This window comes from Amphiura filiformis, chromosome 5, assembly GCF_039555335.1.
Source record: "Amphiura filiformis chromosome 5, Afil_fr2py, whole genome shotgun sequence".
Lineage (NCBI taxonomy): Eukaryota > Metazoa > Echinodermata > Ophiuroidea > Amphilepidida > Amphiuridae > Amphiura > Amphiura filiformis.
In genome coordinates this window covers 30,127,329-30,151,404 of record NC_092632.1, presented here as the reverse complement: position 1 = coordinate 30,151,404, position 24,076 = coordinate 30,127,329, and the positions used below count along the sequence as shown (strand labels likewise).

General features: G+C 35.9%; 1 protein-coding gene across 1 annotated transcript in view; it reads left to right on the top strand.

Annotated features, from left to right (window-relative positions):
• LOC140152125 (uncharacterized) overlaps positions 1 to 24,076 on the top strand; it is a 103,873-nt gene that overhangs the window by 10,926 nt on the left and 68,871 nt on the right. Inside the window, exon 3 of the mRNA XM_072174421.1 lies at positions 8,596 to 8,944. Coding sequence (XP_072030522.1) covers positions 8,596 to 8,944 — 349 coding nt within the window. The remainder of the gene's footprint in view (positions 1 to 8,595; positions 8,945 to 24,076) is intronic.

Sequence of the window (24,076 nt, the reverse complement as noted above, 5' to 3'; positions counted from 1 at the left end):
ACTTCATTATTATTACTCTTGTAGACCTATAACAAAAGAAACTTGAGGCTGAATATATTTTGATTTTTGGTTGGCAGATAATATGCATTTTGTGAAGGTCTTTGGAGAGATAATGGTCACTCAAAATGTTATGATGATGAAACTGGTGCATATATAATGCTGTTGCTGATGATAAGGCCAAATAAAAAAATAAACATGTTTCACGTCCCCTCCCGCTTCCTTTTTGGAGGTTTCTTCAATTATATTTTTACTTTTTGAAATTCAGTTATAACTTTTTAAAAATTATGTCTAGGAAGTTGAGATGCTTTCTATAGCCTTCCTAATATACAAGAAACAATTTGGGGAGGTTTTGAGATCATTAGAGGGGGCCTACCTCTCAGAACAACAAATAAAAAAAGCCTCCTCCTTTTTCCAGGCATTATTGTGCACGCTGAACATGCTAAAACAGCTCTAAATATAAAAAGGCCCCTCCTCCTCCTTTTTTTCAAAAACCCGGACGTGAAACATGTTTTTTATTTTACTTGGCCTAAAGATAGAGGAAGAAAAATGATGATCATGACAAAGATGTTGATGATGATGATGATGATGATCACTGTTCAGGGTGATGACATTGATGATGATGATGACCAATGATGATTGATCACTGCCATGGCAATGATTACAGGGATGATGATGACAACATCAACGAGAATTGCAGCAACGGAGCAACAACGACGATGATGATGATCTAGGCGATGACAACACTGGTGAATGATGATAATGATGATGTTTTAAGGATCACAGCAACAATGGCAATATATGATAAGAAATGATGATTTTGATGATAATTTAAAATGATGATGGATGTTTTCGTTGAACGATGATGATGATGATCACAGCAATGGCAGCAATAAATAATGACCACTGATGATGATGATGATGATAGTGACGATGACAACAGGATGATGACAGTGATGATGCTTCTGCAGTTGAGCTGTTCTTGCAGATATGCAGATGACACCATGACAGTAGTTTTAGCAATATGTATCATTAACACCGGATAAAACACAATATTGGAAGCCAAAAAATGCACCACGATTTAAAAAAACAACCCAAAAATCATGAATTCTCCCAGAAAAAAAGCAAGAATTTTTTTTTTTAATTTTCGATTTTTTTAAAAGAAGTTATAGACCTTAAATTACTTGTTATCGAAGGTTGGAACCTAAGAAATACTGTCACTTACAAGTTAAAAATTCTTGAGATATTTTTCAAAGATGGATAAAGTTGTACATTTTAATTACTGTTGCTTCTATTGAACAGCTAATAATGCATATTAATTCAATATGTCCCTGGCTGTTCAATAGAAGCAACAGTAATTAAAATGTACAACTTTATCCAGCTTTGAAAAAAAACTCAGAATTTTTAAACTTTCTTACATTTTCCTCCGGTGCTGAATACATTTATGTGATCTTACTGATCTTTACAAATCTGTCATCACGATTTGGCAATCAGAATTACTTGTGTATCATATTTGTTATGGTTCTCACTAGACATTTCCTTCAAGTTCAAGACGAGCTAGCAGATGAAATGAAATCAACATTTCATTTCCTGAGATCCTGACAGGGAGTCCAGGAAAAGCAGCAAATCTGCTTCCGATCATCCAATTGATCAATTGTCATGAAATGTAAAAATAACATCAAGTGGAAGTATTTTTAATGTCTGGTCAATAATATAATTCAGATTTTCCCCCCTATTGTGGCACTTATATAAAAATAAAACCAACTTGGGCCTTACTGAAAAAGCAGCTGTGCGGTGTGTGCGATCTTATAATGAATGCGTCTCTTAAGTGCTGCGCCTCAAGGCAATATACGGTTTGGTTTCTTTTCACTAACTACCTGAATCAATACTTAGCAAGATTTTCTCTTTGGGACTATTGACTTGTTTTGGTCATCCTTAGATTAGGTGTACACCTTCATGCATTAGACTTCTATTATTTTTCTAATATTGCACTGTCCGTAGCCCAGGGTCCATATCAGCATCTGATGACCCCTTTAATTGAAGGATGGTGGCCTGAGTGAAATAGGCTAGTATGCTCTAGGTATCTTTGCATATATCATTTATCTCGGGCAGTTGCAATTTAAACTCTGATATTTTTTACAGTAATATGTATTATTTGAAATGTTAAAAGATTGTCAAGTTACATTTGCTTATGTTGTTATTTCTTATTTATTGCCTCTTTGTAAATTCTTTAGATAATTCATAGTATAATTTTGAGATGAAAAAAAGATATTCTGTATGCAAAATTTGTTTTCTTAATTAATTTTTCCTAGAAGCAAATTTTACATTTAATTGCTTTAAAATCAAACTGACCACAAGCCATATAGCAAATAAATGTAGATATTGTTTAAAGCCTGTTAACTTCCAATCCCATGTGACAGCTACTGGTGTTCTCCAAAGAAGTGGAAAATATAGGTCATTACTTGACCAAATTTTGACTGAAGCACAGATATTGGACCTATCATATTTTCTCCCATTTGTACTGTAATTCCCTGTTGACCAACAGGTTGGTTAATTAATAATTGAGGCATGTCCACACGGAGGACTTTTTACTTAAAAAGCAACACGGTTTTCACACAAAAACTTGGGGTTTCATGATTTCCCCAAGTGATCCTAGAGTGGTTCAAGCATGCTAGATTGCTAGTACTTCCATGGTGTGAATGATACATGAAGTGGCAAGCCTAACCTATGATACATATGACATTGGTTTAATTACCGTATTGGTCCGAGTATAGTCCCACCCGTTTTGTATGTGAAAATTTTTCACAATTGGGGGGTGGGATTTTTTTTTTTTTTTTTTTTTTTTAGGTCAACCATGAATGATCCTAGCATCTAGGTCTAGGTCCAGGGACACTCCAAAACCGAAAAAAAAATAAACTTAAAAAAAAAAAAATTTTTACAATTTCTGAAATTTTTCGAAAAATGGGGGGTGGGATTATACTCGAGCATGGGACTATACTCGGACGAATACGGTACATTCCATTACAATTTGATGCGCCACTACAGTTTGTCCACTCTGAAGTACAAAGTGACAACTCGCGCGTAAACAGTGCGCAGTGCTGCGCCTCTGAAGCAGGTATGTGTGCCTTCAAAGTCGGCACAATGTGTGTGTCCGCGTCGGTACTTTGTACTTCAGAGTGGACTGACTGTAGATGGGTCGCAGTTTTTCTGGTTGTAATTCCAGAGCTGACGTTATCAGGCATTGAGTCGTGTGGACACACATGCGGGATTGACTCAGGAATCGCAATTCTTGAGCACGCCAATCGTCTAGAATTCCATGCTCGTCTGAACACGACGAATAAGGACCGAGGCCACAGTTGAGTTTACTTGTTGATGGTGTGTGAAATTTATCTCTGGGTCAAGTCTGTGTGAGAAGATTGTCAATGAGGGCAAGTTGTATTTTGACGATCATTTGAATTTTAATTGAGAATAATCTTTGAGAGATACCATACTTTATCTGCTTGCTTACATTTGCATTCATGTGTAGAAGTAAAAATAATGTTCATTATTTTGTTCAAATTGTGAGTGTAAAACAGACAACATGATCTGATGTTGGATTAGAACTTGGTCAGTTCCCTCGGATCGTGATGTCCAAACAGTAGAGGCGCGTAGCGCGGACATCGATAACGCGCCTCCACAGTCAGAAATCTGATTACTTGTACATGGTATGGTAGTAGTCAGACCTCATATAAATAATACTTGTGCTATTGGGCAGTGGCAGAGGCTCTATACTCAGAGCTAATGTTGGATGAGGATAAATGGTAATCAGTTCTGGAAAATAATAAATATGAGCATTTATTGAGCAATTGATGAACATTTCAATTTTTAAGTAAAATACTTGAACAAACCAATTGGCTGAAAAACATGTAGATAGGGCAAATGTTTTTACTTTGTATACATGTACCTATGCAAATGTAATTTAGTAACAGATTTTAAAGGAAACAAAACCAGATTGAAGGAAACAGCACCTACATGTAAGGCCAATTTGACTTTTAGCCAAAAAATTAAGTCATATCAAAACCGCTGCAGTGGTGCAATTTACCTCAAAACTTGGTAATCAGATTATAATGGTACATACCTCGATGTGAGGTACAAATGAAAAATCTGACCATGCCCCTTTAAAAGATGTCCTTTACAGACAAAAATAAGAATGATAACAGTCCTCTGCTTTTCCTGTTTCTGATGCTAGATGTGATCACAGGCAATGAAAACCAAGAAATTATTTCGAGACAGTAATAACCGCGAGTGTTATCTGTCCTCCGTGATCGTAATTAAAGCATCTGATGAGGACTCGACGCCAGAACCCCTCTCTGAGCCCTTGAGGTGCGTTGTTACCTAATGGAGATGTTAAGTGTAAAATGCGATACTCAAGAAGGGCCTTTGGCAAAAATAATTACTTGCGCTCTTACGTGAAGATGAAGCATATATGCAAATAGGTATTATCTTGCTTTTTGGGGGTGTCAGTGGATAATGAACTTCTCGTAAGGTATTAATCTCTGTAAACATGTTACACATTACCGTAACACTTTGCACCTTCGCACCCAGCTAATATTCAGTGTTGTATTCCTCTTTGCTGCGACTAAAGGAAAGAAGTTGAAAGAAAAGCGAGAGTGTCTTTGGTACACTACATAACCTTGTACAAATAAAATGGCTTAGAACTACAAGTGACATTTATAAAAAAGCCATATTCAATGTTTTCCTTTTGCGGCAAAACAAGTTAACATTGAACTCACAGCAGATTTTTCGCTGATGGTGAAGAAAAGCGCGCATTGCCAAGCACTTAAACAAAAGGTAAGTTGCTTAATAATGGCAGGCATGCAGCAGGTTTACATCATTGAATTATTTGACAGTGTCGGCGTATATATATTTGGTTTGAACTATGAAAAGATGCTCTAAGGAATACTTGGCGTCATCCTCAAACAAGATCAGCTTCGTTATTTACAGCTCAGATTGTATGGATTTTTAAGGCACTGTGTATTATCAGGTTTACATATGACGACATAACCAATATTAAAATAGATCATCCTTGTGAGGATATGATGTACATTTTACAGTTAAATAGACATAATATTTGAAAAAATATGCTTTTAAATGTAAGTATAGAATCCATAAAATATGCTAGAATCCTAAATAGCAGAAGTTCAAAACAATTAATTTTATAATTGATAATATTTTACTTAAATTTTATGAGCATGGCAATGTGACAAACAAAATAATTCTGCACATGTGTAGGCACACCCCAAGTATCAGAAGTTAAATTTAAATTTCTGCAAACTTAATTTCACTTTTTATATTTTTTTGGGGGTGGGGGAGTGGATTTTGCCTTGCACCTGACCCCACTAATGGGCCTTATCACCGATGTCACCTTTTGTGGCTTGCATCATGATGATTTTCTAGTATAATTTACAAAATCGATCCTTAATGCATAGGAAGTATGTATTGCATACAAAAATCATGAGAATACCAGGCCAGGTGACACAACATGACTTTGCATATGATACAGTACTGAAGCAAGTAAAGACAGATCAATATGCAATATTGGATGGTAAAATATAGCAGGTTAACAATAATGTCACTTTGAAAGTGTTTCATTGAAGTATAGGATGATACATTAGCTATAGCATTGTTACCGCTGTGATAAGCAATATCTATCCGCAATATAAATCCTCATTTAAAAGACGTTAGAAACAATCGGGAATTTAAAGTTGAGAGATTTATTATGTGAATGTAATCTTGATTGTTATTAGAAACAATGTATGCTCTTGTTTATCTTATTTCAAAAGATGAATTAGTTAGAAGCAAACTTGACAAAGCCCATGCACAAATTTTGTGCTAGCAATTATGTTTGTGAAATAAGAGCATTTCAGTGGCTGTTTGGATGGGCACTCTAAAGTAGGAGAGGATGACAGACTTGTGAAATCAAAGCTTGGATTCAAAAATATAAAAGCAATAAGGATCGCACTCATTGTACATGTATGTAGTAATGTACATTATGAGAAGTCTTGCATGCGTTGCCGTTTTAATCAGGTCTTTACAATTGTCAGAGTTTGAGGCTCAAAGAACTGGAGCAGATCCAAATGTGGGTCTTACAGACCTGCCAGAGAGCATTAAAAAGGGACCCTTGACCACCTTTACATGTTAGTGCCCCCGGGTCCAAACTTCCACCAAAATTCATATCAAAATTGGCTTAGAAATAGGGGTCATTGATGCACCAAATGGCTGAACATACCATCCATCCATGGTCTTATAGAACTGCCAGAGAGCATTAAAAAGGGACCCTTGACCACCTTTACATGTTAGTGCTCCCGGGTCCAAACTTCCACCAAAATTCATATCAAAATTGGCTTAGAAATAGGGGTCATTGATGCACCAAATGGCTGAACATACCATCCATGTTTGCGGCACATTCCTATACATATGGTCATTTGTCTGAGTATAGGCCATAGGCCAACCCCCCAGTATCATTATTTCTGGTAAAATATAAACTTTACAATCAGGTCTGTCGCCAGGATTTATTGGGGGTGGGGATGGGAGGGGGCTACAAGGAACTAAAAAGTAGACCTTTTGTGAATTTTCCTTCAAAAGATCTGATTTCAATGTTGTTTTATTTTCAAATAAAGACCGTTTGTGAATTTTTCCTTCAATAAAGTAATTTTGAATGTTTAAAACAGAAACAAGTGGACTGTTTTCCAGATTGGTTTTTTTTTTTTGGGGGGTATATCAATTCCATGAAATAAAAGAAATCATCAAACAATTGATCACATGGTCACTTGACCTTTTAACTTGATGCATCTAGCTTAAAAGACCTTTGGCCATCCTTCTTTGTTACTTCTGGGAACGGTAATCTCAGCTAAGTAATGAAATGTTTGTCAAGAAAATTCAGGAAGGCCCTTCTGTTTGAATTTGAAATTTACGTGCCGAGTCACAGCTTGATTGCGTCTGGGTACGTCATACAAGAAAATATATGAGTGGACGGACCGGACGGACGCAGACTCGCGGTTTGTTGGATAACAAATGGGGAGGAAGCTAGCTACTGCTCCAGCACGTAGCTCGTGTGTACTTGAACTTGAAATTTAATTATTGGAGAGGAAGGCGATAAATAGGCAAAAACATTGGGGATTTCAGCAAATGTGATGATGATGTCATTTGATAGCACAGCATGTTGAACTTGGAGTGAGTTATTAATGGTGTACCGGTACTGTAGAAATAAAAATGATTTAGTTTTGAAGAATAAACAAAATAAGTAGTGTAAGAGTGATGCTTGCTATTTGGTACAAATGTATTCTATCCAGTGATATAAGTACAAACATTCCCCACATAATGTGAGCGCACCCATGCAAATTTGGGAAATTCTGGCTATGTACAAAAGTATTGGCAAAATTGATTATCGGCTACGTACAGGCGATTTTCACCAAATTTTCTCCAAGATGTAAAATGAAATTACCATTTTAGAAGTAAAAAGTCGGTAGCTCTTGGAATAATTATACAAGAGCGAAATGAAAATCATGGATTTTAATACTGTATAAACCAATGGTGAGCCTCACCACCCCTGGTCATTTTTGATGGCTGGTCCTACCCCCGGATAAGCAGGTAAGGTGCTAGGGTAAGAATTTTATCACTAAAATGAGCACAAAGGATGGATATATTAGCTTAGGTTGTTGGGCATAAACACAACATTTTTTTATGACGGATACACATCTTAGGTGGGGGGGGGGGGGTACAACCCCTCCCCCCTTCGTAGCTCTAGGGTTAAAGCATAGACTATTCCTTTCTAGGCCTGGTCTATGGTTAAAGGATGTTTGAGGTCAAGTTGATCACTTTTATTGAAAACATTCAATGCTGTATTATGCATTCATAAGTCCCAGGGTATGTTTAATTTTACCTGACTTCGCCACTCTGCTACGCTCTGGTTATACTCGTACAGTCGCTGGCTTTGACAAAAATAACACGCAACATTGGGAAAAGCCTTCAGAGTTTTTAACACACATAAAAAATTGCAGCAATAGTGCTATAGATAGAGATGAAAAAGAAAGTGAATAAAAACCAGAGAGGGATATTTGGTACTCGATGCTGAAGTATGCCCGTAAGACCACTTGAATGCGCATACAGATTTTAAATATTAATTCTACTATGTTGGGTAACCCACTCAGTCTGGGGGGACATATGAGAAATAAGATGAGATATTGACATGAATTGTATGATTATTGGCAGGTAACAAGAATAAACTCTGAAGCTGAAGCAATAAGCACTTTACAAAAGTACGCAGGAAAGTCACATAATTTTTCCATTTCAGGTATTGGTCAAGGTTCATTCCATACTTGAAAAATGGATGTTTATATTTCTGTGACTTGACATGTTTTTCAATGAGTAAAAAAGCTTTTTCTTCCAACTTCCGAAAGTGCTAAATTTTCCATACCTGAATGTAGAGAACCATTAAAGTGTATAGGCTACATGTGCTTCTCTGATTGATTGGAATCAATAGTGATGTTAAGTAGTATAAAATATCAACATGATAATCCATAAATTTTGTTTTTGTTCTTTTTCTGTTCTTCCCATCAGGTACATCCCCTAACCACTCAATAGACACATATGGTCCCATGCCGGGACAACAGAAACCTGGTGAAAACCAGCAAGCAATGACCACCTTTGGTCAAGCACAAAGTCAGCCTTCCCAAGGAGTGTCAGCCCCGAGGCCTCCAAGACCACGTTCACATTATCGTCACACATACGAAGAACTGCCAACACAGCAAGCGGAGGTCCCAGAGAGGCTGGAAGAGAACGGTCATAGTCCGTACGGACAAAATGGACACATGTCACATACTGAGGTGGATCAAGCAATGCTCTTCCCTAAATCTTCATCGCAAGTTCCTCTTACGGGATCAACAGGATCGACAGAAAAGAGACCAAGGTTTGTATTATAAATGTTTAATGTCTGCTTTTCAGCAGTGTATAAAATTCAGCCAAAAAAAACGTAGAGTCATCTGGACAGGCTGAGTCAGTCTAAAAGTAAACCGTCCAGAAAGTGACCCGTTTATCAAAACGATGCACTTGTTGGCTGCTATAATACATGTGTCTCATTTCACATAACAGAGCTCTAGGAATAAATAACCAGACTCATCTCAAGTGGAGGCCACTTCAAATCATCCCCAAGTCACATGGCTAAGGAATGTTCTCTGTATTGATATGGATGTACACATGTTAGTAGCTAATTACAGTTGCATGACTTCAGCTTTATTAGTAGGTGACTACCCTGCAACATTCAGTAGCGACTAGTGACGACTAGTATTTGGAAGTCAAAATTTGAGTAAAATCTCGAGGGCACTTCATTTGTTAGTGCTCCTATCCTAAATTATTGGCACCACGGTCATCAAGCCTGAGTTCCTTGGTGCCCCTTCACAGGTAAATTATACAAGATTGCTGAGTAGTTGCTTGCAACCAGGGTAATCATGGTTGTGTGTCATCAGATGGATATTCCCCAAGAAAGTGTGTTTTAAGCCACAAGATCCTAGAATGAAATTCCAGGATCTTTGCTAAAGTTTATGCGATCATTACTTGAATAGTTACCATTTACTGAGATGTAACATTGCTTCAGAATCAACGATAATATGAAATTGCAAATAATGCTTGAATGTTAGACTGCTGCTTGAACTTAATATTATGAGTGTGACAACATTTCAGTGCATTGATTGGACAGATAAGTCAGCAAAGTAGCCCATCTTGGACAGATGGAAGGGGCCCTTTCACACTGTTTTCAAGTTTTAAATCAAGCTAAAAGAAAAAAAAACACTAGTCCTTTAACATGAATTTTTCATTTCATATTTATTAACATAATGCATACTGAAAGTGCACTGTTTGTAATTATACAGTGCCATTGATTGGCTGCTCAGTGCCCACACTTTCTGTCAACTAGGAGGCAAGTTACGTTAACAAGGAGTGTGTGTGTATGCTTTATATTATTTAATTCACTCAGTCAGGTTGTTCCATTTGTCACAAGTTGCCCACTTCTCACCTCTCACCCAAAGGGGACACTTTCTGGAAATCCATATTGGTTTGTACAGGGCCTTTGCAGTCCATTTCCAAGCACTAATTTACCTGTTCTTTTGGAAATATTGGAAGTTGATTCCCCTGATAAAAAGTGAACTTACGGAATTATTTCTCAAACATATAGCTATTTTATGGCATGTTTTGTGATTTCCTCCACTGAGTGCAACAGTAAGCTCTCCCTTCATGTCAGGGGCACAAGGTGGAACAGCCAAAAGCAACCATTGTAATGGAGTGATCTATTGCCAATGACGTCATGCTGATCGACCAAATATATCATGCTTTATTTTATACAATATAGATCCATTTGTTGGGAGTCAAGCCTCTCTGAATGATCACTATTTGTTTTCGCTTGTCATAAATCCCACTGATAAAAAGCAAAATACCTGCGATGAGTGTATTTTGAGTGAAAAGATAATATTGTCTGTGCCCTGTATCTTCTAATAGTTGCATGTTTGTGATTGATATTGGTTTGAACTGTGAGCCTACATTGTGTGTCAATTCTAGCACAGTTTCTCTCAGACTAATAAGCTTTATGAATGACAAAATTGACTTGTATTTTGGCATGCTATTTGGCCGTCTTGTGTAGGCGGCACAATTCCTGCTCCCTCCCCAAGTAAAAATGGTGTATACATGCTATTTTATTATGTGTAGTTACTGCATTTTGGTTTGGAAGCAGTTTGATTCAAAATATCTTCCTAGCCAGATAAGAAGACTGTATCTGCCACTATATTTACTTGTACATATACTGCATGATATACTTTGTGAGTAGACTCACTCAAAACCATACATTTGTATAATGCAGTATCTGGTATGATAGGTTATTTACAGCTACGGCAGCGTTACCTGGTAGGGCCAGTATTGACTAGTTATCCCGATATTGATGCCTCTTTACAGCCAAAGCCACAAGTGAGATCAAATAGCTACTCGAACACTTCAAGATTATTTATACATTTCCTTTTAAGGTATCTTTTCAGGAGGAACACTAGGGTAGATGTCGGGTCGATTTTGTTGTTTTCTTCATAATAATATAACCCGGCTGATTGGCTACAAAAGGCTATGATTTAAAGTGGTCAGGAGTGTAGCAAGAGCCTCAATGGCCCATGGACTTTGAAGGAGCAGTGCTGGGTCCTTTTAACATCTCCTTTATCAGCCTTATTCCTAACAAACTTCATTTTCGCTACTCTCGGGCCCCTGAACCCTCGAACCCATGGACTTCATCCACCTTGTCCACCCGCTTGCTACGCCCCTGGACATGGTAAGAATCAGTTCTACAACTGAAGAGGATTGAGGTATAGAAACTGTAGTTTGATTGGTCACTCAATTGTATAGATTGCATAATTAATTAGCAGAAAGAAAGAGTTTTTATCATCCAACCATGGACACAAGTTTGAGATTTTATTTGCCTTGCGGTGGATGTGGTTTTTCATTAGCTATTTATGGTTTTTAATGGCATTTACATCTAGGAAATGTTGACATTAACGGTTCCTGTGCAGGGGTGACTTTTCATGTGTGTGTGTTCTTGTTTGTCAGTGTTTACAAACACCATAGACACCCACCCCACCCACAAACACATATAAAGAAATGAATAGAAGGTTATAAGAACCACATTTTAAGCATTAAAAATAATATTGTGAAAAATAATCATTATCAGCAATGAAATATTTAACAAATAATATAACGTTGTAGGGTATTCCTTTAAAACATAGTAGGAGGGAAAACGTTTGAATTTGATAAAAAATTGAAGAGAGGAGTCCGATTCCAATTTAACTTGTTTATACATGAGAAAAATAGGTAAGAGGCAGGAAACGTTAGCAGCAGAAGATGATATATATATTCAATATACATAAGTAAATTGGATTATATTGGACCTCGCAAATGATATAGGTTTTCATAAGGCATTTTCTAGAGATGACCTTTCCCTTAAGTGTGGAGCAACATCGGTAGTATGCTGTAAGCCACATTGTCATGTTTCATGTCTGCCACAACCTGATACAATGCATACCAAATGTGACCAAAACACCCCCTAGCCACTGGAGGCCAGTTGGTTTGGTGCAAACCAGATCTACTGTAGCCTTTTTTGTCTCTGAAGAATAGCATGTATAATAACAGGCATGAGAATTTTCAGGTTTAAACCTGAATTCAGGCTTTTTTGTTCTCCATATTTCCACACTTTCTTTTAATTTCAGCCCATTTTTGGCCTTTTTAGCTTAATTTCACACACACTTTTTACAGGCATTTTTCAAACATGTCAGGTTTTTTCATGTATGATCATTTAATAAACATTGAAAGGGAAAGTGTTTGAAAAGTATGATTAAAAAGCACCTGATATTGTAGGCAAAATAAGTACAAATAAAAATAAAGAAATAAAGTAAATCAATATGGTAATCATTGATGAATTAATGAAAGTATAATAATGGGCAAATGAAAAAATATCTCATTCTAAATAGATTACTAGATAAAATTTAAAAAAAAACTAAGCAAAAAGTTTCATTTAAGGTAGCACTATTGGATATTGATTTTTTTCTAATTTAAATATGTTCATGCTTTCCTGACTACAAAACTGAAAATTGTATTTTAATCGGACATTCGGTTCTCGAGGTGTGGCCTGTCAAAATGGTGCGAAACCAACAAATTGGCAACCATTTTCTTTTTCTTTTCTTTATTTTTGGCATGCAAGGTAATTTTCTAATTATATATGCAATGCATGAATTATGCAAAGTAAAGTTTTCAGATACAATTAGAAGAGGTAAGGTACTGAAACTTGGTGGGTATTGGATAGTACACATGACATGCAACAAACCTACGGATGCGTTTGGCAAATTTCCATTTGCATTATTAATTAGGGCCCTAATCAACTTTTTAAAGTAATTTTTTCCCGGTTTTGTAGTGTCCCTGGACTTAGAACTAAATGCTAGGATCATTCATGGTTGACCTAAAAAAAATTGAATATTGCACAATGTTTTGTGTTTTTAATAAGAAAATTGATATTTTGTATTCATGTCATACTCTATTAATGATATCAAAATGCATTGAATTTGAATGCATTTTGATATCATTGATAGAGTATGACATGAATACAAAATATCAATTTTCTTATTAAAAACAATACATCATGCAAAATTCAATTTTTTTTAGGTCAACTATGAATGATCCTAGCATTTAGGTTTAAGATAGGTCCAGGGACACTACAAAACCGAAAAATAAACAACTTAAATTTTTTTTTTTTTAAATTAAATTTGGGTACCGGGCAGGGAATTTCCTGCCTGGGTAATAGGATTCTCGGGCGGGACTCGAATTCCCGGGACTCACTCACACCCTTATGTACTACCCATGTACCATGCCTCAGTACCATAGCTCTTTTAAATGTATCTGAAAACTTTATTTTGCATAATTCATGCATATATAATTAGAAAATTACCTGGCAACTGGACTTGTCAAAAATATAGAAAATAAAAAGAATGTTGTTGCCAATTTGTTGGTTTTGCACCATTTTGACAGGCCATATCTGGATAACCAAATGTCCGATTGAAACCAAATTTTCAGTTTTGTAATCTAAAAGTCAAGAGCTTTAACATATATTTAAATTGAAAGAAAATCTAAATTTTTGCAGTAGCTAATAGGGCCACCTTAAAGCCACTTATAGTCCAACGTCTTGACTGACACAAGCCTATTAAGTTACGGTCAGGACATTTGTAGTGTAAAATATTGGACACATCAGGATTGGCAACCATGGGTAAAAATGCCTGGCACCTGCTTAATATAAGCCTTGGACAGACATAGCTGGGCAAATTTTCTGCTGGTGTCTTCCACCACAGACCTAGATTTCCACAGCATCTTCTGTTGCAGAAGATGTTGAGGAGTAAAATAAAAATCTAAATAAAGTTAATCACATGAGTGGAAAATCTAGGCTAACAACAGAAAGTTGAATTCTACTTACTGCGGACAACCGAAAACGCATTGTCTGTCGCAAGGGAAAGACATTGGACTATAGGCCTATATGTCTTTAGAGATGTTCAAAAAAGTTCTTACATGACGTTTTTCTTCATATAGATACAATGAGTTCATTAATGTATAAAGTATAAAATTATCAGAAGTAATGTGAATAATCACCTTCTTAAAATTAAGGATTGTATTGTATCATAATGCACCCTGATACTTGGTAGTGTGAAAAAAGAAAAATTTACTTAAAGTTAACAAAGAAATTACACTTGAAGAGTGACAATATGAATTGGAATATTTGTATCTGAAGTGGCAAAACAAATTGAACTAGATAAGGGAGCAAATGAAAAAAGAAACTTGTTTTATATATCTTCCAAATGGATTGGTCAAAGAGGTCTCCTTTGATGTGCTAAGTAATGGAATCTTTATATCACGGGTTTGAGCAGGGGTTTCATCTTCATTACACGACGTCTGGGGTATATCCTGCAAACACGTTGCTGTGTAGCCAGTAAAATGTGACAGCATATTTTGTTACCTTCCATTTTGTCTGCAGTTAGATATTTCAACTTGAGCTAGAATTTCAATCATTATTTCATAAAAGGTCAAAAATGTATACTGTATATAAGGGAACAAACCAAAAGATCGATGACGTCCTATAAACGAAGGGGGAGGGGGTAAAAATACTCGATTACGTCTGCGAAAAAATCGGTCTGAAGAATGTGTCATTATTACTATTATGTCAAAATTTTCAACATTTCATTATTACGTTTCTGGCAGGGAGGGAGGGTCGGCTGAGAAACGAAACTAGTTACGTTTATAGGACGTCATCGATCTTTTGGTTTGTTCCCTAAATGAGGAGTATTTTCAAAAAGTTGAAGTAAGTCTAAAGGAAATATGTTATTTTGTTTTAAATATCACAAACTTATATGAATTATGGTAATTTGTTTCAACACATCCCTTCTAGTGTAGTTTTGCGTTGCTGCATTATTTGATTTTAATACCAAGAACCACAAGTCCATAAGGCCTTCCAGGATCTGTGCCTAGAGTCAGCGGCTTATAGGAGAGCAGAACTTGGAAAATTGTGTACCAACAACACCCAAATATAGGTTTTGTGGAAAAAACAGTTCATGCTTACTTGTTTAGCAGTGGCGTAACTAGATTTTCGGAACAGGGGTCCCCAAACGTAACTAGGTGACAAAACATGATTTCACTGATAATTGTTTTTTTCTGAAGCATGTCACATCAGTGAAATCATTCTCTTCAAATAGCTTTCAGCATGTTCTGTGGCTTTCAAAAGGGGGCAAGACTTCTCACAGGGTGAAAGACTTCTCACAGGGAGGAAGCTTCCCCCTTGCCCATCTGGCTTAACACTCTTTATTGAAAAAAGGGTTCTTGGCTGTCCTGTATGTAGAAGAGAAAAGAGTTCTTGAAAATTCTAAGAACCAAAAATGGTTCTTTCTGACCTTTCCAGAACCTGTTTCAGGTCAGAAATGGTTCTTTCTAACCTTTCCAGAACCTGTTTCAGGTCAGAAATGGTTCTTTCTAACCTTTCCAGAACCTGTTTCAGGTCAGAAATGGTTCTTTCTAACCTTTCCAGAACCTGTTTCAGGTCAGAAATGGTTCTTTCTAACCTTTCCAGAACCTGTTTCAGGTCAGAAATGGTTCTTTCTAACCTTTCCAGAACCTGTTTCAGGTCAGAAATGGTTCTTTCTAACCTTTCCAGAACACGTTTCAGGTCAGAAATGGTTCTTTCTCCTCTCCCATTTAAGGTTCCACATACAGGACAGAGCTCTCAAGAACCATTTTAGATTCTACTTAGAACCATTTTTTTCTAAGAGTGTATGCCACGATGCAGGCGAGGCTAATGCACCATCGCTGCTCTTGTTTAAAATACTTGTCAATAATTCTGGGCAATACTGTCATCAAGAACCTCCTTTTGATATGTGACATGATAAACATCCTTTCATTGTCATCCAAGTATTACTTTTACTACAGGAATACTGCCAGCAGAAATTAATGCAAATTTTGTCATCTTTGCACATACCCAGCCTTGCTAAAAACACATTAATCTTTCCTAGGAAGCACAAATTGCAAAGAAAATAACTTGGGTCACACTATGGAGTGTTTTCATAAACTTTAAAGTGTCTGGCCATGAAAGAAGAAAATAGATAGCATATATATCCATGGTCTGGTAGATGAGGCTTAATATAAGGCAATTTGTGGCATCTCTTCCTAGCTACAAGAACAAGGCACCAGGTACGGTTTGTTTGGCTTCAAATTGGCAAAAATGAGACTAATAAACATTGTGTATTGTTATAGAATGGCATGCATGCAATTGGGTGCAGCACTTACGCAAGTTGGGGTAGTTGACTGGTACATGCTTAATGTGAATTTATGCGAGTGTAAGTTGGGACTTTAGTGACGCGTACAGTAACAAATTTAGCGAATAATTTTCGCCAATTGTAAGTCGAACAAACTATAGGTTGAACAAATTATAGGTTGATATCAAGGGTTCTTTTAACGCTTCTTCAATTCATGTAAGGTGCTTGATTTTGGTTTGGGTGGTGATAGGCAACTGCGATTTTGAAAAGTATATAACTCAAACATTACAAAATTTAATTTTAAAAAAAGAAGAGATTTAAAATATACTAATGATTGGATAACAATATTTTTGACCCAATGGAAATTTTGCTACAAAAAAATAATGAGAAGTTATCACATTTTCCCGAGATTTTTTTGAGAATTAAAACAAACCGACAACACAGAAACATACCTTCTCTAAATGTAATCAAGTTATTGTTAAATACTTGGAGCCTGGGAATATTGTTAATTTCATCATCATCGTTATAGCTTTATATCCAGTGACACAGGAAGATGTGGCAATAAATGCACTATGCATCATTTACCAAGCCCTAAATAAAGCCTCCTTATTAGTAAATTGATGAGACTGGCTTCGGTATAAATGATACGACATCAGAGACTTTATTTAATGCATGGGTGATTAGTCTGATGTTTGTTTTAATAGGTGTGGAGTCTATTCTGCTTGAAAATAGAGAATATTTAGTATTGACTTTTCTGACATCCGTATGTGAGGAAAGAAAGATGTCTTCCAGAGGATGATTTAAGGAAGCCCCATCATGCACTGCAAAAGTGTTATCACTAGAGTTTCAACTGCCACTTTACTTTTCAATTCCCATTGAACTCTGTGCAAAAGATGTTGTTTTAGAATTGTGTGTGTGTCATTATTACTAGGTCCATTTCAGAACAAAAGTGATGTGTGTTTAAAAGATAATTCACACCTTCTGTAGATAACATAAAATGTGAAATCGACCAGCATCTTCACAGTGTTTTTTATGTAAATATAACTGTACAAATTCAAATTAAACCATGCATGTGCAGTACGTCTATATGCAGTGGGCGAGTGGTGGTGTCATGTTCACTCACACAGCTATGCTAACCGCAAGTAACATAGTGGAATGTTGGGAAGTGCTTAAATCATCTTCTGGATGTTTTCATACAGCAGTGAACTTGTCTGGCCGACAATCTCGACATGTCAGTTTAGTGAGATTTTTGGCATACAAGTATTCTTGTGAAATGCTTTTTAAAAATCTAGTCATTTATATTTTGTAGAATGTAGATATTTTAAATTTCTTTTTAATTTTTGTAAAATGATGTAAGGTTAGATTTCTTGCAATTAATAGATCTGCATCCATAGACCAAGAACATTTTTGCTTATTGAATTTCATTTGTTTGTTGTTTGTTGAGTTTGAGATACAATAAAATTAAAAGAAAGGTATCAATGGGAAATTAGTGACTTATATCCAAATTCAATGGAGTTTTCAGCCTCCTTTATCTGGAATTAGAAAGAATACTCATTGAAGAAAAATGAAATTTGATTTTGGATTGCTACAGTAATTACAACTTGTCATAATATGCTCCTTTAACATGTTTTAGAAACTTGTTAGATTTGCTTCAGGCTTTCACAACTATTGGTCCAGAGATATATGTGTCATTATCAGTTAACAGGGTTAATGTAAAAGTATAGGCAATCCACAAGGGATGGATTTGTTAATCGTGATACATAATGGTTTTGACAAGGAGCTGATCAATATAAATTGGCATTAAAGAAAATTTGCCCATCCTTTTAGTATAAATTTTAATTGATTTATTTATTTTCTTTTAATTATTTAGGCTTATTTCTTATTTTAAAGACATAACATTTTACAACAAGTTACATTGTACTATCCCTTCTTGAAATAGCAAAAAAGAAGCCCAGTTACATTATTCTATTGGACTTCTTTTGTCATTTAAACTTCAAAATTTGATGTGTAAGTTTTGAATTGTGGAAAAGGAAGATCGAGGAATATACGGGAAATGCAATGCACTTTTATTTGGTTGAATTCTACTCCCCATTCCAGAAATATACAGTACTTATTTTTTTTGATAAAAAAATATCCTGTTTTGTCAAATGAAACATGGCTCAATCTTAATCCTTCAGCTAGTTCTAACTGGCAATAAAGTCAAATTTTAATATTTTTGCAATTTGAGGGGAAATGGGCCAAAAACATGCCATTTTGCACGATTTCTTAACAATTTCATTCACAAAATTCAAGGACCTGGTACAAGTAAGTATTCAAGATCTTGAGTATAGGCTATGAATTTGCTCATAATTTTAATATTTTTGTTAATGTTGATAAATGGTTCTAAAAGGTACTAGAAATTGTGTTTTCCAAAAATTAGAGTGCATAATCTGAAATAAGTCTTAGTACAAGTCTTTGGGCTTGATTGTCACAAAAACACCCTAAAAAGGCATGGTTTTGGCCATTATTTCCAAAAATTAGCCAAACATTAAAATTGGACTTTTATTACCTGCTAGAACTAACTAAAGGATTAGGATTTTGCTATGTATCACTTTGCAGAAGTTGATAATATTTTTTAATCCCAAAACATTAGTGCTGTATTTTTTTGGAATGGTGAGTAATAAGCACCCTGATCTCTTAATCAAGTCATGTTTTACATATATTCAAACAGGACATTTATTTTTGCCAATACCAGTACAATATTGTACTTTATTTGAGAAATAATAGGCAATTCCAGTAGTAATCCATACCCCCTATGAAAGACATGACCTTAATCTTCCACATATGGAGAGTGAATTTTAAATGGGGGTACCTGATTTCATTTGAAATCTACACTCCCTATATGGGAGATTAGGGCCATGTCTTCCATAGGGGGTGTATGGATTTAAACTGGAATAGCCCAATGCCCATAATACCAATAAAGAGGACATGGTTCGCTGGTCACTGACAAGACTGAACCTGATAATACTGGTGCACTGGATTGTAAAGAAAAGGAATAGAAAAACCAGGAATTCCTGCGCTAACATATGTCGACATCGTAAGACAAGACACCGGACTTGAATCTCCCGACTTTGTGACAGCGATGGAAGACAGGAAGATATGGAGGGTCAATTCAGTTCGAGGACACCACCCGACATAGGCAGGTACGCATGCAGGCATGTAGCAAATGTCACCATGATCACAGTTACTGCCAACTCTGTGTCAAGATAATTTTGCTACAATTCAAGCTGGCGTGTTGCACTCCAATACGTGTTCATGCTTAATGTGCAAGCAAAGTATTCTACCCCAAAAGTTGGATAGGTTGGATGCGGTAGTTAGTTTTTTTGTGACATTATGTAGTTGGTTATAAATTAGCTGGTAAGTTTTTGATGGTCTATCTGTCTTTAAAGACATGTTGAAACTATTACCTAAAAGTTAGCAAATATAATCCTTGATTGCAACACTTGACATTCACCACACAGGAGATGTGGCTCAGAAAATTTGTGTCCTATATACCCAGATATAATCCACCAGTGTTGATGGTTATCGCTATATGACCATGACGAGAGCAGATCATGTGTCTGTAATTGTATGCAAATTAGGGGAGACACAAAATTCACTTTTTGCCACTTTCAGATTACATCATTATCTCAACAAAATGTTATAGACAACTAATTTGATACGATTTATGTGAGACCTGTTCACCTCAAAACATGGGCTTTGGAAAAACATGAGAAAGTATAACAATTAACCCCCATTGTTGTGTGATGTTGCATATATAAATACCGAAATTTATTTATGTCTCCATCAATCAACTTAATATTTTCAAGTACTTTAATCTCTCAGCTAGATAGCATGTTTCATGACAACTTCAATGAATAGTTGAATCGCTTCATATCAATATAGTATGTATAATGTGTCACTTACTGAGTGTAGTGTATAATACTCATCCAACACTTAAGTTATTTACTTTAAAACCGAACTAAATTGCAGCTAACTTACCTATCCGAGCATTTAAATTGTGTTGTTAATGAAATTTCCCAAGCATCAAATCTGATTCTGCCAACTTTAGTGGAGAAGATTAGATTTATCTGTCTGTTCAGTGTTTAGTGTTGTTTTCAAATCAGAGTTTTTGCAAAGAGGTTGTCTCTCTTTGTGTTTTTCGCCAGCCCATTCGGGGCTGGTACCTGTTTCAGGTTTGGGGTCAGTTTACTCAAGAGATTATATTTTAGTGGTATTGGAATGATTTTTTAAAAAAACTTTTTGTGGTTAAATTTTTTTTTTTTTTTTTTAATTCGATTTGTTAGGAAAAGTAAGTATGTTTTGCCGTTTCAACGAACGAAAACGTGAGTATAACCAAAGTTATGTTTGAACTAATTAATTATGACTTTAAAAGTTTAAAGGCCTAAATGTAACAATAATAGTTAATATATATAGCATCATATGGTCAGCAGAAGAAAATCTGACATCACCTATGATGTCATATCAGTGTCCTTGACCGGGGTCCTTACTCCTTGACCACTGAACAGCGTGATATCATGTTGATAACAGATCTATAGAATCAAAATCTTCATCATATCCCGGATCATATCACAGATTCTCAACAATCTGTGATCATATGGACCATATTGATGTGAAAGTAGTTATCTATCATATCCTGTGTCGTTTTATGGATAAAAATGACTCAAAATGTTATTGATGAAATGGTTGCTATCATAAACATCAGTTTTGTCTTTTCAACGGGAAAAATCCGATGCAAAATAAAGTTTTTAGGGCCTAGCTATAATATGGGCATAATTTATGCATATAGTATTGAACAATGTACCCCATTTGACATGCACTTATAGATAAATAAATTGTCTTACTTTATTAATTTAATAACTTCTTTATTATAAATAAAATGACACATAACTATTTGATTCATAAAATTACATTCAACAAAATGATTGAAGAGAAAACACACAAGGCACTAGGCAGACTGTTATAGAATGGAGTATGTAAGATGCCATGTCCATAGCTTCATGGGAGTTTCCGACTAGCAATCAACATGATCAGCACATTCAGAAAAACACAGTTTAAGAGTGAAGATTGTAGTGAGTAACCAGTCCTTTATAAATGTGCTGGCCACTATCTATTATAATATAGTAGGCTTAAACTATACATTGCGAATTAATTAAGTTATTTTAAAATAAAATGTACATGTAAGTTAACTCAAACCGGCAGTGTATATATCGAAAGCAGTGAACTCGGACATTCCTAAGCGAAGATATTGAGTTCGTAAGTTCTGGTATTACAAAATTGGAAATTGAGATATCGTGGGTAAAAAGCTGAAAAGACAAAAACCCAACGACAACAACAACAACAACAACAACAAAACAAACAGACCAGAACAATTTGGAGTACATGTAATGAATTAAAAGAGTTGACATGAGATTAGGAATTAATGTTTTCTGCTGTTTCAGTGTGCATGTTCTCATCGTTGATGGTTTGGTGGACTGTCATGTAGATGTAAGCGTGATCCTAAAAATGCCTTTCACATTGACCAAAACTAATTACAAGACCTCTTCTACATTGAGGCTGGCTTTCCCTTTTAAAGGGAATTTTTATTTACTGTTTAACATTCTTTGATTGTGAATTTTTGATACAAAAATAAATTGTATTTTTAATTTAGATTAAACATTTACATGTAGCAAGTAATTTGTTGCTTTATTTCAAAATTTCGAGGATCAACATCTGGATACAGATGTAAGACTGAGTAAGGTGGAGAAATGTAACAGCAATCATAATGAAAGAAGGGGGCTTTTACAACTCGACCTTACATATCTGCCCTCTAATATCATAGCTCCCAGGCAGCTGGGATTGGAACCTGTTCAAAATGAACTAAAACTTAATTATGCTTTTTGCACCACAAGGTATTTGTCATGTCTCTTCTATTATTGGTTGATGACATCACATTTCAAAGCAACATGAAAACTATTCTTAAGATTCATTTTCTCTCTGTTCGAAGAAAATGAGCAATTTTTTGTATTGACTTGACAGTTTGTTGTATTTGATTGATTGATTTTTTCAAATGTGATGTTTGTGTTTCACATGTTTGGTGAATTTCAAAGAAGACAAGGGAGACTTATGTTAAGCCATTTTGAGTAAGGAGGATGATGCTGAGAATATATATACTTCCCATAATGCATTTCATCCCTGTACTGATTTGCTATTCAGTGCAGGCCCCGGTGCAGGCCCATAGCCAGGGTTTATTCAGGGGGAGGGGGGATGTGTGTGGCGGATTCAAAAGTAGGCCTTTTGTGCTTTTTCCTTTATCCTTTAAAAAATGGCAGATTTCAATGTCTTTGCTGAAAAAAGTTGACCTTTTTGTTTGTATTGGAATCGCACCCCTAAACCTGCACACCATCAGCCCACTGCTTTGATTCAATGCAACATGGTTCGATAGTGACATGAATACTCAATTAACAGAGCTCATCTAGATCTTGCAACTTTAGATCCATGTTGCACTGAATAGCACATCAGTACATGGAAGAAATGCATTGTGGGAACTGGGAAGTGTAAGATATCTTCTTTTAGAAATTTGCAAAAAAACTATATTATATTTGATGAGAAGAAATATCTTGGTGGATAATGTTGGCTTAATGGCTCAAAGTGATCGTACTCGCTGTTTGTGAATTAAAAATGATGCTGTGAACTTTGATAAATGCAACAATAGTGCTTATTTCGTCACTAAATACTCTTAATTCAGAGTAGTCTATTCCCATGGTAGGTTGAAGCTCCGTGCAACACGAGATGCAAACTGGAGATTGAATGTAATCCTCGCAACAGGCAAGGCTTTGGAGTTTGTGGCGACTCAAGGTGAGGGAGAGCTGATTGCAATTATTTGAAATCTATGTCCAAGATATTGAATTCGGAAACCATTTGTTCCTTGGGGCTTACACACATGATCATGGTAAAGATAACATTAGCTTATTGCTTGCGCTATGAGCTGTTGTTGAGACAAAATGGTTGTATTCCTAGTGGCGTAGTTCAAAAGTATCCATTCAACAGTGAGAAGTAACAAATGACCTCATGTTGTTGGGAATGAGGTTTTTGTACCCACCACTTTTAAAGGTCATTCTGTGAGTATGCAAATGTATTGGGGTTAAAGAACTTAGTTCTTGCAGATGAGGTTGTTTGCAATCCTAGTGAATAGTTGTGTGTGTGTTGAATGTATGCCATTGATAATGAAGACGGACAAACCTAGAGGCAGACAGACAAACGAAATGGTAACTAGCATGATCGAGAGTATGTTGTTGCCTGAATGTGGTTAGTCATTGGTCGAAATGTCACGTGGATCAGCAGACAATGGAATTAATCTTGGGTATGTCGTCAGCACTGCCAGGCTAATTGCATAATGTCGAATGACCAAATGGCGTGGGCCAGTCGCTGATGGCCGCACATGCAAATGCGTTGACAAGAAGATTACTACTTACTACATGTTTTATCTCTTGAGGAGCAATATTAACAACACGTTGTCTGCGATGTTTTTTATTGCATGTTTCTCTCTGTTGAAAGTGTCATTTTATCGAGGACTGAGTTACTATTATTAGAGATCTCATCACGTACTGGTCATCAAGTACTGGACTGAGTTCAAACTTATTTATGGCAAAGTGTTGTCTTACAAATAAACATCTTAAAAAAATATACTGTGTAATTGTGCCAGTTCATTTGTCTTT